The 18,379-nt window shown below is 32.9% G+C and overlaps 1 protein-coding gene across 3 annotated transcripts in view; it reads left to right on the forward strand.

Annotated features, from left to right (window-relative positions):
* MDGA2 (MAM domain containing glycosylphosphatidylinositol anchor 2) overlaps positions 1-18,379 on the forward strand; it is a 528,724-nt gene that overhangs the window by 466,653 nt on the left and 43,692 nt on the right. For all 3 annotated transcript variants that reach the window (XM_014548202.1, XM_014548203.1, XM_014548205.1), the window contains 3 exons: positions 4,326-4,346; positions 13,773-13,928; positions 14,398-14,556. In XM_014548202.1, the coding sequence (XP_014403688.1) occupies positions 4,326-4,346; positions 13,773-13,928; positions 14,398-14,556 (336 nt within the window). The remainder of the gene's footprint in view (positions 1-4,325; positions 4,347-13,772; positions 13,929-14,397; positions 14,557-18,379) is intronic.

Below are 18,379 nucleotides of genomic sequence, written 5' to 3' on the forward strand. Positions count from 1 at the left end.
GGTTTGGCTCAGTAGATAGAGCGTCGGCCTGTGGATCAAAGGGTCCTGGGTTTGATTCTGGTCAGGGGAACATACCTTGGTTGCAGGCTCCTCCCCCGCCCAGGCCCTGGTCAGGGCTTGTGCAGGAGGCAAACGATCAGTATGTTTCTCTCACATCGATGTTTCTCTCTGACTTTCCTTCTCTCTCTTCCACTGTCGCTAAAAATCAATGGAAAAATATCCTCAGATGAGGATTAACCAAAAAAATATATATATCTATATATATAAAAAGAAGTAATATGCAAATGAGGTTAAGACTCCGTAATGGTCACAACCGGCTCAGGAGGAGGGGCCGGGTGCAGCCCCAATCTGAGAGAATAATACCATGCTCAGCTGGAGCCTGAGAGATCAACACAGAGGGGCGCCTGCTCTGAGCCTCCACAGCACAGCTGGGGGCAGGCCCCCAGCAGACACACACACACACACACACACACACAGACACACACACACACACACACACACACACACACGGGGCACCTGCTCCGAGCCTCCATGGCCTGACTGCTCCATGGGGAGTGGGCCTAAGCATCAGTAGGACATCTTCTGAGGGCTCCGGGACTGTGAGAGGCGGCAGGTTGGGCTGAGGGACCCCCGCCCCCCAGTGCACAAATTTCATGCACCAGGCCTCTAGTACCTTTAATGTTAGTGATATTTATATATTATGCAGAATACAATTGATATTTTTTAATCACTACCATTATTTCATTGGACAGACACTAGATAGCATCCCAATATATTTTTCTGAAGTTTTAGTTTTATATGTTTTTTAAAATATGAAATATTATCTCCTCTTATCTTTTATTTTAGTTTTAATTAAATTTATTAGGGTGATATTGGTTAATGAGATCAGATAGGTTTTAAGTTTGCATTTCAATGACACATGATCTGTATATTGCATTGTGTGCCCACCACCCCAACGGGGTGGGGAGTAGTAAAGGGTAAAGTTGCCAAGTATGTGGTGACAGAAGATGATTTGACTTTGGCTGGTGGGTACATAATACAATATCTCCTCTTATCTAATGTTTATTTTCCTTACCCCCAAGTTATAAAACTTGGACTGTTTAATATGGAGGGGTATTAGAAACTATGCATTAATATTTATTTATTTAAAAGTTGAAGATATTAGATTCAGAAAGTTTTGGTGTCTTATAAAGTTAAACAATTATGAAACTATAAACTCAGTAGAACCAGTTGTGAATTATTTCTTAGAATTAAATTATAATTCAGAGATGTTTACTCCTTTGAAAGATAATACATAGACAATATTATATTATTTTAATTATGAAATAATTTTGATCAGGGCCAGGGAGAGACCATGGGAGGGCTCCAGGGCGTGTCTGGCCCATCTCGCCCAGTACTGATTGGCCAGACCCCAGCAGCAAGCTAACCTATCAGTCAGAGCATCTGCCGCCTGGTGATCAGTGCACATCATAGTGACTGATCGAATGGCCAAATGAACGATAAGACACTTAGCATATTAGGCTTTTATTATATAGGATATGAGGCCACAAACTAAAATAAAAAATCTGGAGCTCCAGTTTGGCTCATTGGATAGACTTCAGTATGCAGAATGAAGAGTCCCAGGTTCAATTCCAGTAAAGGACTTGTACCTTGATTTCAGGCTCAACCCCTGACCCCTGTCAGATGGGTGCAGGGAGGCAACCAATCAATGTGTCTCTCACATCAATGTTTCTCTCTGTGTGTCTCTCCCCCTCCCTTCCACTCTCTTTTAAAAATCAATGGAAAAATATCCTCAGGTGAGGAGTAACAAAAATAAAATAAAATAAATAAATAAATCTTGAAAATAAATAGTATGCTTAGTTGTAATTTTCTTTAATTATCTTTACATTCTTAAGTATACCTATTAAAATCGTAAACATTTCATTAAAATTACTAATTTAATATAGGTTGGAATAAAATATACTTTAACTGTATACCTGTATTTATATGAAATTAGACATCAAGTTCCATTGAAATAAGGAAATGAACTCATTTCATTATTCAGAACTTATAATGGCAAATTTTCACAAGGATAATTGTGTTATTTTTACTGAGCTTTGTGACTAAAAATGTCATATGAGAAGACAATTAAAATTCAGTCTGGTCACTCAGACACAGAGATCTGATTGGTGGTTTCCATAGGGGCGGGAGGTTGGGGACAGGATGAAGGGATTAAGAAGTAAAAATTGATAGTTACAAAATAGTCACAGGGATGTAAAGTGCAGCATAGAGAATATAGTCAATAATATTGCAATAACTATGTATGGTGCCAGGTGGGTACTGGAAATATTGGGAGGAACACTTTCTAAAGTATATGATTATGTAACCACTATGCTCTACACCTAAAACTAGTACAAAATAATATTGAAAGTGAACTATAATTGAAATTGAACTGTAGTTGTGAATTATTTCTTAGAATTAAATTATAATTCAGAGATGTTTACTCCTTTGAAAGGTAATACATAGACAATATTATATTATTTTAATTATGAAATAATTTTGATTTTTATAAATTAACTTTCAATTAAAATACATTGATATTTTGAAAGAAAAACAATTATTTTTTCTCCATTTCAATGGAACTAGTGAATGTATAGTTTCTTCTTTCATCATTTTTAATGGGGAATTATTTCATCATTTTTAATGGGGAATACAGAATAATAAAAACAACTAAAGTAATTGGAATGGTCTGTCTTCTCTATGTGGAAATAGCAAAAGTAAGTAATTGATTAGGAAACTAACTCACTTTGTTAAAATTGATCTCAATGTACTAATGTAACATTACATATGAACATGTTTTTGCATGTTATACATCTATTGACTTTCATACTTCACTAGTAGAGTCCCAAGTTTAACGTAAGTGGTTAATATCTAACATAGGAATTAACAGTAGAGTACATAAACTTTTGCAGGTTAGAATAGCTACCCATTGTAATCTTGGGAGACTACAATAATGCTTTCCTTCATAGAGAATGGAACTTTCTTTCCAAGTGATAAATAATTACTCAATATCGCCCTAACCGGTTTGGCTCAGGGGATAGAGCATTGGCCTGCGGACTGAAGGGTCCCGGGTTCGATTCTGGTCAAGGGCATATACCTTTGTTGCGGGCACATCCCCAGTAGGGGATGTGCAGGAGGCAGCTGATCGATGTTTCTCTCTCATCGATGTTTCTAACTCTCTATCCCTTTCCCTTCCTCTCTGTAAAAAATCAATAAAATATATAAAAAATAAAAAATAATTTCTCAATATCTACAGATACCATTTGTCTTTTAGGGTAGATATATTTTTGTTCTTTTAGTAAAATTTAAAGTGTTTAATATTCTTCAACTAGAAAGCAATTGGTCCTTTGGTAGGTGTGGCTCAGTTGATTGAGTGCATCAAAAGATTGCTGGTGTTCTTTTAGTAAAATTTAAAGTGTTTAATACTCTTCAACTAGAAAGCAATTGGTGCTTTGGTAGGTATGGCTCAGTTGATTGAGTGCATCAAAAGATTGCTGGTTCAATTACCTGTCAGAGCACATGCTTAGACTGTGGACTCCATCCAGGGCAGAGGGTGCGCAGGAGGCAGCCAATTGATGTTTCTCTCTCTCTCTCTCCCTCTCCCTTCCTCTGTTTAAAAAAGCAATAAAAATACATTCTTTAAAAAAATCAATTGTTACTTTTTTGCAAACACAATTAGCCTTTTTAAGATAAATATTTCTTCTGGTGCACAAAAATTCGAATGTGTTGCTTAACATTTGAAAACTATTTGTGTGTGCACACCTGTGTGTGAATGTAATTAAACAAAGCATTACTGAAGTGGCGATTTGTTTTAGGACACATACATCATGTGATATGAAGATTGCTTTACTTTCATATATACCATTTTATTTTCACCAGAAGTAAATAGCAGCCAAAAAAACTAAGGTGTACTCTCTATTGGATAATTGCTTTCATTATTAAAACATCTAGATTATATATTGTCCTATTGTCAGCCTCAGTTTATATTTCTGCATTTTGCTTAGAACTGGTTAAGATATAAAAGGTCAGCAACTCCATTTTTTGGAAGATGACAAATTCCACATGCTATTAAACATTGATCTTTGGGTACTTTCAGGCTGTTATTGCTGAGCTCCAAAGTAGGGTCTTGTTAATCCCCTCGAACAAAATGGATTGCAAATATAATTCTCCATGGTCACAGTGGGGAAGATCATTAAGTTTTGGTAAAAAACTATGAGACACTGATTAGACTTTTATTGCTAAAAGACATTCAAGCCATTCTAACATTATTTTTTGCTTTTTTGTAGCTCCTGTTAATCCTCATTTGAGTAAGTATATTTTTACTTTAAGAATTACATTGTATTTTATACTTAAGAAAATAGAAAATGCATAGACATACGAATACTATTTAGCAACTGTTCTTATTAGGTTTAAAATATCCTGGCTAAGAATCAATAAAACCAGCTTTAAGTGTAAATTTTAAGTTTCAAAGGAAATGGTTATAAAGACAAATTATTTAATATTAATATTGATTTTAATAATTTTTTTCTAAATATGGAGTCATTTACCCCAACTTGCTTAATATTTGTTATTTGTGTAACTGTGGAATTATTTTTTTCTATTATGGCATTACATATCATTTTTATTGCTATTATTTTTCTTTAATTCTCATTTTTTATTTTTACATTCCACTCATAAAGACTATTGTTACTTAGAAAATTGGTATTTGAATGGTTTAAACAAGATTTTTCATGGAGCCCTGGCTGATTGGCTCAGTTGGTTAGAGCATCATCCCATCCTATACACCAAAACATTGTGGGTTCAATTCCCAGTCAGAGCACATACCTAAGTTGCAGGTTTGATCCCTAGTCAGGGTGCTGACTGGAGGCAACTGATCAATGTTTCTCTCTCAAATCAATGTTTTTCTCTTTCTCTCTACCCCTTCCTCTTCTCTCTAAATTCAATAAAAAACATATCCTTTGGTGAGGATTGGGGGTAAAAAAAAATGATTTTTAATGGATCACTACTCTGTATACCAATCTTATATGGAAAAAAGGAGATAATCTGGTCACCATTGTTTTAATAATATTTCACATTAAAATTAAGAATTGATTTTGTGTGTTAGAATATATTGTTCTTGGCTAATAAAAGAATGAAGAGCCCCTTTGCACTCTTACTCCCATCCATCCAAAATTCTCCATTTCCTATACTTAGGGAAGAAAATGTCCAAGTCTTTATTCTCATTTTACTGTAGTTCCTTTTCTGCAATGGTCTTTCACTTCCTATATAACAAAGACAAAACTATGGAATCTCTGTTCTTGCTATATTTTCCACTAAAGATTCTCTTTGACTCCATTTTTCCATATTCAAATTTTAATATTGAATATTTTATAGATTTCTATTGTTTAAATATTTCTTTCATATATAAAAGTTTATTTAATCATTAGAAATGACCCCTTGAAGTGGGTACTATTATCAACTCTTTAATGTTCACTTTTATTATACGGTTTAGTACAAATGCATCTTGCTTCACTAAGTATTTCCTCTTTTTGAGTTCCCATAATAATTTATCTTCATCTGTGTGATGAGCTAATCCTCCAGTAAATTACAAAATATTTAAAAACAATATCTGTTTCTAATTTCTCCTTATATCTTACTATCTATGTGTCTATCATAGCACCTGATATTTGTTCAAATGATCATTTGTTAAGAGAACAAATGAATGACAGTTTCAGGATGAATTAATTGTATAAATAAGAATCTCTCTGGCTTCTCCCCATGGTACTATTGCTAGTTAATTACTATATTGATTATAATTCCTTTCAAAGTAAGTTCTCTGACTGCACACTAATTAGAAATGTTTAAAAAGAGTTGTCATGGGAAAATTAAAACTAGATACAGGATAAATTTTACAAGTATTTCAACTCAAGTAAAAATTTTTAAACAGCTTCTATCTACTAAGCAATAGATATATGTAAATAACTAGTAGATGGAGTGTTTGCTCACAGACTATCTCAATACAATATAAGTATTACTAATCACTTGGCAAAGGAGAAAATTTTACAGAAGAGATGATATTTGAGCTGGGGTCTGAGAGTTGAATATAGGTTGCTTAGGTGAAGATGAAGAAAGGCATACCTGTCATTGAAAAGAAAGTCATATGCAGATAATAACTGAGTAAAAGCTCAGTGTGTCTGGAGTATGCTGCTCAAAAGTTACAAAAGCCAGAAGTGTGTCTTAATGAGAGACAATTTAGAATTTGAAAGCTTCTTCTTCTTTTTTTATTTTATTTTTTTGCTCATCAGATTTTTACTAGTTTTATCCTAGTGGTAGAAAATATTTTGACTGTCATTTCACTAGGAAATATATACTAATTTCCTAGTCAGTAACTTTATGACATCAATTTACTCTTGTGTGAGCACTAGACATGAGTTTCCATTCAAAGTAGTTACAAAAATATTGTTTTTTTATAATAAAATTAATTTTAAAACAGAATTCATATAGAGAAAAATATGTACATACATTTTAGTATGTATGTAAAAAGTACAAAGTGGGGCAAAAGTAGGTTTACAGTTGTGACTACGGGAAACAGTTTATTCTTGTATTATTATTTATAAATTATTGTATTATTTTTCATACAAACAACTGTAAGCCTACTTTTGCCCCATCCTGTATATGTATGCACACACACACACGCACGCACACCTGTTTGTTAATGCTTCTTTAAGAAGCTTGGAACTGTTAGGTCATAGTTACCAATATCTTTTCCTCAGCAAGCATTTTACATTTAGTCAAAGATTGGATTTTTATTTTTAAAACAATTTCCAGCATAACCTTCTATATCAAAGCTTTCCATTAGCTGTGTACCTTTTGGTTTTTAATGAATAGTCAATATGATGGAAGCTGAGAGTTGTTTAAAATAAAGATTTTTACTAAACATTACACAATAATTCCTGTAAGTTATCAAGAATAATTATTTTTATGTTATTGACAAGTTACATTTTTTCTTATTAATTGATTTATTTAACCCTGGTATTGCCTTCAGGTCCTAAATACATATAATAAAAATATTTTATCAAACAAAGCCATTTATAGATTCAGGTTCTTAACCAACTAGCCAGACATTATTCAATAAGAGAACTAAATAGGCCAACATGCAAAAGAAGGTAATGTTTTGTTTTAGATTTTTGCTATGGAAAGTTATTTTTTCTTTCCCTGAGTTACATTGCTTTTACCTGAGATCTTATTTGTAAATGCTGTAATATTTTTAATTTTTGTCATTTATTTTCAAGGTCTGATTTACATATGGTAAAAGCCACCCTATTAAAGACATTTAAGAACTGTTGACCAACGCAGCCATGTAACCAGCACCACAAAGTTACATCACCCCTAAAATTTTCCTCTGCTCCTTTGTAGTTAAATCTCCTTGCACCAAGCTCCTAGCAAGCTTGTTTTCTGTTACTGTAATTTTACTATAATATTTCAGTTAGTTACAATATACTTATTGTTTATCCTCCACATTTAATTAAAACACACCTTCCAGTAATTATATTGTTAATGAAATTGAAGGGAAAGTGAAAATTAAATAGTTCAGGAAAACACCTAAATGAGAAAAATAAAGTTAAAAATATTAAGTACTTCTGTTTTGAATATGAGTTGTTTCTGCAAATGAAGAAAATGCTGCTAAATCTTATATGTTCTTAATAATTATTTTTAATGAATTCTTATAATATTATTTAGCAATATTTCTTTCAAAAATGATTATTGTCTTGATAATGAAATTTTAAAATATTTAGAATATATGTTAGCTAAATTATAAATTATAGTATGCCTGAAACATCTTCTTAATAGTAAAAATTAATTATAGGACAATAATTAATAAGTGTTATGTTTAAATGATAATAAATGTGATATAAGGCTTTATATATTGCAACAAATCATACTAATCCTAAATGTTCTTTTGTATTTTATCAACTTACATAATGCTTAAGTGAATTTATCCAAAATATCCATTCCCAAAACATATAATTTCATAACAATTTGTCACAGTCTGGTTCTTCATTAGACCTAAAAAAAATGCATTTGTCAAATTTAAAAGACAAGGGCCTTCTATTTTTTATTATTTTTTGATTGAAAATGTTAACTGACAGGAAAGATGATTAATGGTCAAGAGAGCCACGTTCTACAGGCTCCAATACACATCAGCAGTGCTCCCTGGCCCTTCTAACACACTGCTCATTTCGTCAGGAAGGGTGCTTTCAGACCAAACCTGAGTTTTAGCCTGTGGCTCAACTGTGGCAACCAAAAAGTATATGAAATCAAAGTGAAATGAGTTCTTGGGCCTCTCAAGTATGGAGTTGCAATTTTCTATTATAAAGAGGTTTTTAATTTTTTGAGAAGTGTATTTGGTTTGATTTAGGTTCTGCAGTCTGTAAAATTGTTGAAATTTAAAACTTTGAGGAAATTATCTTTTGAACATTTTTGCTGTAAATTAGAGATTATGAGTACAAGATGATATGTATGTATATGAAACATGTGCATAATATAATAAGTGTATATATAAATATATTTGTAATATAAAAATGTATGTAAAATATATTTATACTAGAGGCCCGATGCATGAAATTGTGCAAGGGGCTTGGCCCTCGCAGCCCTGGCTTCATCTGGAAGGTTGTCCGGAAGGATGTCTGGAAGGTCGTTCAACTGTCTGGTCTAATTAGCATATTATGCTTTTATTATTATAGATAGTATATTTGAAAATCTGCCTAACTCTCAGAAACCACTTAAAACTAAAAAGAGGATTTACTTTAATTACTTATGATATCAGTCCAAAGTTAGTAATGATGAACAAATTTAGTAAAATGGTGTAATACAAAATCAACAAGCAATAAACAGTGGCTTTCTATACACTAATAATGAACTATCTGAAAATGAAATTAAGAAAATCCCATTCACAATAACAACAAAAAAGAATAAAATACTTAGTAATATACTTAGCCAAAGAAATCAAAAACTTGTTGAAGGAAATAAAACACACAACTAAATGGAAAGACATTCTGTGTTCATGGAATGGGAGAATTAATATTGTTAAAATATTCATATTAAACAAAATTATCTATGGATTCAATTCCTATAAAAAATCAATGGCATTCTTTATAGAAATAGTAAAACAAACCTAAAATACATATGGAACCACAAGAGATCCTAAATAGTCCATGTAATCTTGAGCAACAAGAACAAAGTTGGAGGCATCACACATTCTGATTTTAAAATATATTACAAAGCCATAGTAATCAAAGGAGCATGGTACTGGCATAAAAATTGGTATTTAGACCAATGGAACAGAATAGAGATCCCAGAAATAAATCCATAAATTTATGGTCAACTGATTTCCAGTGAGGGTGCCAAGAACACACAATGGAGAAAGGATAGTCTCTTCAATTAAGCATTGTGCACAGTTGGCAGCAATGTAATTTTAGCAGCCATTAGAGAAAACAGTATGGAGATGCCTCCAGATATTAAAAAACAAACAAACATATGATCCAATAATCCCACTTCTTATTATAAATACAAAGGAAATGAAATCTCAATCTTTAAGAGGTACCTATTATTCCAAGTGTATTGTAGCAGTATTCAAAATAGCCAAGACATTAAACTATCTAAATATCCATGTAAAGATAAATGGATAAAGCAAATGCAGTATATGCATACAAGAGAACACTATTCAACTTTAAAAAAAAAAGTCATTCTATCATTCGAAGCTACATGGATAAACCTGGCTCCTTATGCTAATTGAAATACACCAGACAGAGAAGGACAAATACTGCATGATATCACTTATATGTGGAGTCTAAAATATTCAAAATCAGATTCAGGGAGCAGAATGGTTGTTGCTAAGAAGAGGGAGGGGAATAGGAAGATATTGGACAAGGGTATGCACTTTCAGTTATGCAAGATGAGTCAGCTCTGGAGAGTTAATGTACAGCATGGTGACTATATTTGACAATACCGTATTGTATCATTGGAATTTGCCAATAGGGTAGATCTTAAGCATTCTCAAAACAAAAGAAAAAAAAGATTATGATAACTGTGATACTGTGGTATGTGAAGTGATGGATATGTTAATTCACTTAATAGTGGTCATCATTTCAAAATGTGTGTTCATATCCAAACATCAAGTTGTACACCTTAAATATATACAATTTTATTTGTCAATTATACCTCAGTAAAGCTGAAAAACAAAATAAAGTAAAAAAAGAGCGTAGGTGGGGGAAAAGGGACATTGGACTAGAGGACTGTTGGGCATCAGGCTACTCATTCCTGAATTTTCATTCTTCACCATATTGGAAATGATTCAGGGAAGTAAAATTTTGGATACCAAGTAACAGAGAATATTTTAAATATACTTATTTATGTCCATGTAGTCCCTGAAAACCTGCCAATTCAAAACAAAGTCAATCTTCAGTTCCACATTTTGTGAAAATCATGGACTTTATTACTTTTCTATTTTTTGAAATATTTTAATATTTCAATGACATTGACTTTTGATAAGGTTTTATAGATGAGTGAATTTTCATTAACTATGAAGATATTTTTTATTTCAATGAATATTTTTATGAATAGACTTTTTGCATACATCTATAATTACCTCATATAAATTGACAGGATAATCATAAAATTATGATAGTTCTATATAGTGGGGTGTTTTTTTTTTCATTTTACCTGCCAACTTTTCAAAAAAATCTCTGTAGTAATAGGTTTTTCACTGTAAAGATATATATCTACAGAAGCAATGAACTATTGAGATTACTTATATATTTTTGTTCAAATGTAAATTGTTTTTTATATTTCCCTCAAATTTATTCTAAACAACTTAGATCATATGTAAAATAACCCTAATTATGAAAGTTTAGGCAGATATAAAATTATAGGAAAGTCTTAAATTGTCATAAGCTGTGTTGTAGCTTAATCTTGCTATGAGAGACTTAAATACTCCATTTTTTTTTGTTTTTAAAGGCAAGCATATTTTTAAACAAGGCTAAATAAATTGCACAAAATGTATGTTAAAATGATTCTATAAAAAATCATTACACACAATCTTTTATAATACCCAAAAAGAAAGTTTTGACAGAAGATGTACAAGCTGAAATCTTCAATCTTTACCTTTGTTTTAGGACATTTTGTTTGTGTATATAATATGTAATTAAGAAAATAAAAATATTTAAAATTAAACATTTTCCTTATTATGACTCCAAAATAGCAACTAAAGAATTTCATATTCTACCTAAAAGATACCTACCCATGAATATAACTAAGTTCTGTCATCAACATTAGATCTTCAACTGGTAGTATCAGGTAGTCATGTCTTGTTTAGTGTAAGATTCGTGACACAAATATGTGTTAGTAAATATTTTATGTGGCATATTGTTTATCCAGAAATGTGCTGAGTTTGAATCTCCAAAATGTTATAGTCCCTGCGAATCTTCTTAATCAGAATATACAATATAATTAAACACAAAGAGATTCAGTGATTCTTGAATCTGAAAACAAAAACAAAACAAAAAATATTCCTTAAATTCAAAGGGAAAGCCCTCAGTTTTACTTTTATTGGTAAATGTAAATTGTGTCTCATTTTATTATGATAAAAACAGTTAACATTATACCTACCTTCTTCACCAAATGTTCTGTGTACAATGCAGCATTGTTAGCTACAGGCACAATGTTGAACAGCAGATCTCCAGAACCTATCCTGCATAACTGAAAGTTACTACCCTTTGTCCAACATCTCTCCTTTTCCATCTCCTCTGACCCCTGGCAACCTTCATTCTACTCTTTGCTTCTATGATTTTCACTTTTATTAGATTCTATTTCTTTCTGTGTCTGGCTTTTTCACCTAGTATAATGTCCTCCAGTTTCATCCATTTTATTGCAAACTAGAGGCTTGATGCATGAAATTGTGCAAGAGTAGGCCTTCCTTCCCCTGGCTGCCTGCATCGGCTTCTCTCTGGCACTCCGGACCCGGGTTTCACTCTGGCCACTGGCAGGTACCTGAGAGCTGGGCTTCCCTCTGCCTCAGCTTCATCCGGAATGATGTCCGGAAGGACATCCAGTCTAATAGCATATTACCCTTTTATTAGTATAGATGGTGGGATAGCCTTATATTTTTTAGGCTTAAAAATACCCCATGGAATATATCTGCCACAATTTTTTTATCTTTTCATTTATCAACAGACACTTAAGCTGTTTCTATAACTTGGCTACTGTGAATAATATTGTAATGAACATGGAGTGCATATCTCTTTTAGTCCTGATTTAATTTCCTTTGCATGTAGACTCATATGACAGATTATTGGATCATATGGTAATTCTATATTTTATTTTTGGGGGAACCTCCATATTATTTTCCATGATGCATCAATTTACTTTCCCACCAATAGTGTGCAAGCACCATACTCTTTTGATTACTGTAACTTTATATTTTAAAATGCCTCCAGTTTTATTCTTGTTCATAATTGTATTGGCAGCTTGGGATCTCATGTGTGGTTTCACATGAAGCTCACCAGTAGAAAAATTTTTTTGTATTTTTATATAAAAAAATGCTATTGCTATTTTTGTAGGGACTGCATTGTATCTATAGATCACTTTGGGTACTATGAATATTTTAATAATATTAATTTTTCTTAAACCCCTTTCAGATAGTTCATTGTTAGTATAAAGAAATATAAAGATTGATTCAGGGGCATGGTCCCAACTGCTAGGGCTCCACTCCCAACTTGCAAACCCATCCTATATAATAAAGGGGTAATGTGCAAATTGACCATCACTCCAACACACAAGATGGCCGGCAGAGGAGGGCAGTTGTGCGCGACCAGGCCTGCAGGGGAGGGCAGTTAGGGGGACCAGGCCTGCAGGGGAGGGCAGTTGGGGGGGTGGAACCAGGCCTGCAGGGAAGATAGTTAGGGGGGACCAGGCATGCAGGGGAGAGCAGTTGGTGGGGACCAGGCCTGTGGGGGGGGGGCAGTTAGAGGTGACCAGGCTGGCAGGGGAGGGGTTAGAGGGGGTTCAGGCTGGCAGGAAGAAGCAGTTAGGGGCAATCAGGTAGGCAGGCAGGTGAGCAGTTAAAAGCCAGCAGTCCTAGATTGTGAGAGGGGTCCCAGATTGGAGAGGGTTCAGGATGGGCTGAGAAAACACAACCCCCCCCCAATGCACGAATTTGGTGCACTGGGCCTCTAGTATTCATACAAAGTATGAAACATTAACTACCATTTAAAATAATTTGTCATTAGCTTCCCATAAGTAATCTTCCATTTGTGTAAATGGGTATACATGAAAGTATCTCAGTATATATAGCTTTAACATGCTTCCAGGTAAATTTAAAAGATGATTTTCTAATTGACAGTTTAGCTTGAATTGTTCCTATACTGAAAAACAAAGTTGGGAAAACTCTTTAGCCATAAATCAAAGGTGAATTATGGTCTTTTAGTTATCTGAATATTTCAGAAGAAAATGGTTTTGGTTTAAATTATTAAACAAGAGACTGATTTATATATTATTGTCTTTTTCATTAAAATAAAATTATTTTATGTCTAGTTGTAATCTTTTACACAATTATGGCTCTTATGGCTCTGATTTCATTACTGCAATTTTGCATTATTTTATTGCTGTATAATGATTTAAATTTCTCCTATAAGAATATTGCAATGTTTGTATTACTTCAATTAATAATAATCACTTTAATTAAATTTTGTTAACAGGAGAATTTCATTGTGGATTTGAAGATGGTAACATTTGTTTGTTCACACAAGATGATACAGATAATTTTGACTGGACAAAGCAAAGTACTGCAACAAGAAATACAAAATATACTCCAAATACAGGACCTAATGCTGATCGTAGTGGCTCCAAAGAAGGTATGAGGGTATGAAATGTGTTAATAACAAACATACTTCAACCTTGGGATGTTAGAAATGCCACTAATATAAAAGGCAAGAGAACACTTAGCTATAGATTTAAAGATTGTGGAATAAAATATTTAAAAAAATTTTGCACAGTATCAATAATTCAGGTATTTCCAAGGTTTATAGACATTAATTTTCTCTCAGAATTGAGACACATATAGTTGACAGACTAGGATAATGTTTTGAAATTAAGTGTAAAGTTCTAATTTTGTCTTACATTTTTATACATTTTAAAGTGTTTTTTAAGTGTGTAAATCCTTTATTCTTTATATAATATCATACATTTACAGATTTCATAAATGAGATGCCAATCCTTTTATCAATCTGTACTTGTATAAGAATTCTAACACTTATCAACATTTTCAAATTGCATGTTCCCTAATAACAATATATTTAAACATTTTATTTTGTCTTTTTAAAGGTTTTTATATGTACATTGAGACATCGCGACCAAGATTGGAAGGCGAAAAGGCTCGACTTCTCAGCCCTGTCTTCAGCATCGCTCCCAAAAACCCTTATGGACCCACAAACACTGCATATTGTTTCAGCTTCTTTTATCACATGTATGGACAACATATAGGTGAGGTGGCATGAATTACTGTTTCTTCTTCTAAAGTATATCATCACTAAGAAGAAAAATGTTTATAAACACACAGCATTAATCAATTTTAGTAAAAAAAAAATACCATCTTTGACTTTTATATAACTTACTTATAAATTGCTAAATAAGATGCTAAAAATGTTCACCCATCATGTCCCAATTTCCCAAATTTAGATTAGAATTTGAAATTTTGGACCATTGCCTACCTTTTCTGGGATCCTAATTCAAACAGACCATCAATAGGTTAAATTCCTTATGAGATCATCTTATGGAATTTAATACCAGTACAATTTAGACTGCTTTAAAAAAATTGCTTGAATTATCACTCAATGTATATTAATTATCATGAAAAAAAAGTATTGTCATATTTGGAAGACAGTACTTTTAGCACCAACTACACATTCAGAATATTGATGTGAATTTTTTCTTGCTTATAAAGTATACCTAACACACCTAGTGGGAGTTCAGAACATCCTCAGTCCTGAAGAGCATACAAAGATGAAGATACTAGTACACTCTCTGCTCTTAGAGATCCTGCAGTCATGGAGAATAACATGAGTAAATACACAATTGTGCTAGATAGAAACCACAGAAATTTGAGAAAGAACCTACAAATCCAGGGAGGGGAACCAAGGAAGTTATACAAGTCTATAATAATTTATGTGCAATCTTAAAATAAAATAAAAAACTTGAAATGTTTTAATGTAATTATTTGGCAGTGCATGCTAGCCTACTATTATACATGTGTTAGAATATGACCAGGACCAATATGAGCCTGTTTATATAGTCTTTATTTATCCTAATGAGTGTGAACATTTGTACACTTTGCAGCAAAAATATTGCTGTGTAATTACAGATTACAAGATATGCACACTTAATAAGGAAAATTCTCAATGATGAAGTATATCAAGTCCCACAGAACTTGGACAAGGGAGTGGGGGTCTGCATCTAGTTAAAGAATAAGTCAATGCTTTGGAACAAAGGAAAACATTTCTCTACGAAGGATGGGCACATTTTCAAAAGACAGAGATGAGCACAGGGAAGATTAAGGCATGGAAACCAGGGTGTAAAGTGTGAGAAGTTAGGATAGCATGAAATTGTATCAATGTAAATTAATAAAACTAATAATAAATATGTATCTTTTATAAAATAATGCACATGGTATACACCATCTACTGTACTAAATGAAATAATCCTCTTAATACTTTTCTAAAACTAGCATCACTGCCCATCTTTTACAGTGGAGAAAACTGAGCTCGGAGAGTTTGTATGAATTGTAAGCAACAGGGATTCAAACTCATAGCCAGGACTATAAGCCAGTATTCTTCAGCGTGGAGCACTAGGTGACAACCTGGAAGGGAAGCTCTTGTGCAGTAAAAAGTACCCTCCACATGAAGTCAGGAAACCTGGGCTGGAAGTTGCCTGTAGCACTCAGTCACTGTACGAATTTACAGAAGTTATTGAACATGTCTGGATCTTAGTCTCCTTATTTGTAAAAAAGGAATACTAATTTCTATTTTAGAAATTTTTTGTTCAAGTTAAATAGACAACATATATAAAACCATCTATCACATATAGACAATCTTATGTTACTTTGAATCTCAAATAGCAACAACAACAGCAATAATAAAGTAATAGCTCATTCTTATCAAGTGCTCATCATGGAGTAGGACACTATTCCTAACATGTCATGAAGTATTTCTCTTAATTTTTGCAATAACATTGTACTCATTAAAATCACTATTGTGTTTTTTAAATAAGAAAACCAAAGTACAGAGAACTTTAATTACCATGCCCATCAAACTTATAGCTGATAAGTATGGAAGCCATAAAACCAGTCTAGGAAGCTGGACACAGAGTCTGCCTGCTTCCGTTCTGCAGGAGACTTATTGGAGCATCATGGAAGCATAGCTGATGTAGTGGTCAAGGGAGATATTACAGGTTTTGTGCAGACAATAAGCATGATGAGATCTTTTATTTGGGAAGATAAATCTTATAGGAGTGGTAAAATCATTGAGAGACAGAATATGAGCTGGAAAAGCAGTTAGAAAGCCATGAGAATAGTCGTGCATTCACTTCAGCCTAAACTATAACAGGAAATTAATCCTTACGCAATTGCTAAGCCAGTTTATTTATTTTGAGATTTCTATCTTATTACAAAAGTAGGGTTGGCTTGGCTCTAATTTTTCCCTTTAGTTGATCATGTATATTTAACTTACTCCCTATTATGAATATATTTCATGGACTTCTTTTCTTCCAACTTACCTTAAAATATGCATACTTTCAATTGCTGTTTAAATAAATAATTCAAAGATCAATATTTTGAATTATATTAATGAGAAGATATGCATTTACTTTATTTATGAGCTCTCAAAATTTCTGCATATTTCTGCTGAAATTGCTGTTTAAATAAATAATTCAAAGATCAATATTTTGAATTACTTTAATGAGAAAATATGCATTTACTTTATTTTTTTATTTTTTCTTCTGCATTTCTTTTTTTTTGCATTCATTTATTTAACAATAATTATCTACCATTTGTTAATGCTAGGAAAGTGAAATCATTATGCACCATTTAGAGGTTGTATGTCACCTTGTTATAATATACTAGAGGTCCAGTGCATGAATTCATGCACAGGTGGAGTCTGGCCTGCCTGCCCCAATTGGGGCCGATTGGGCTGGGTTGGCCAGGGGGAGGGGCCACAGACTATTGGCCGGCTGGCCCAGCCCCCTGTTCAAACTCCTGGTTGAACTCCCAGTTGAACTTCTGGTCGAAGGGACAATTTGCATATTAGACTTTTATTATATAGGATTGTTAAATATTTTACCAACATTGATTGAAGAAAAAATAAATGAAAGCTATAATGTGTTATCCTTAAACTAACTGTTGATATATACGATATATTATATAATAGCTGGCTTTTGGCGAAAATATAAGATTATTTCAGCAATCCTGTAGGCATTTTGTTTCTTGATCAGTCAGTTGAATTTCTAATGTTCTTGCAAAGCATTTAGGCCACAAGAAGATACAAAAGCTTATTAAAACTCAGTAAAATATGTACTTCATTTATTTCTTAAAAGAGTAATGTGAAATATAAGCACCATATCATACCAAGAAATTAAAGATACAAAAGACACTTATGAGTATATTCATTGAACTCGATAAGAAAGTTTCAATCAAGTTGTGGCTCCAGAAAGCTAATTTCAATTTGGAACAAAAGGGAGGCAAGGAAAAGGAGTTTGTTAATGAAGTCCACTGCCATGAATCTTGAGAGTGAGGAAGATATGATAAAGTAAAATATTGGGGGTTGTAGAAGAGCCTAGTTTAAGAGGAATGAGTTAATGAAAAGGGTAATTTTAGAGATACAAAAATCAGAGGGAAGCAATTTTTTTGAAGAGATGAGAATTATGAGTGTTCAGAAGGGAATTGCCTGTGAAGAGGGAGCAAATGTCACTTCCATTAGGATTGGAAATAAGAATGTATCTTTTAATATATTCCTAAATGCAAGAACAGCAAACAGACGTGAAATTTGTCTTTCTAAGAGACTCTATTTTCTTTGTTAAGTAATGCAAAGGTTGCACTTTAAAAGAGTAGACTGTTTTAGTGGGCTGGCAAATGGAAGCAGAAACTAGTGATCAATGATTTGGAAAGTTTGGAGATTGGGATATCCATCTTCAGCATTTTGAAATATGTTTTAGGATATAATGCTCAGTTTAACTCCCCATCACTTTGTGTACATATTATTGAATTACCGTACTAATTGATGTCCTTACTCTCTCTTTGGCCCATTGTCTCTGGGGT

The sequence above is a fragment of the Myotis brandtii genome, unplaced genomic scaffold (assembly GCF_000412655.1).
Source record: "Myotis brandtii unplaced genomic scaffold, ASM41265v1 scaffold5, whole genome shotgun sequence".
In the NCBI taxonomy this organism is placed as follows: Eukaryota; Metazoa; Chordata; class Mammalia; order Chiroptera; family Vespertilionidae; genus Myotis; species Myotis brandtii.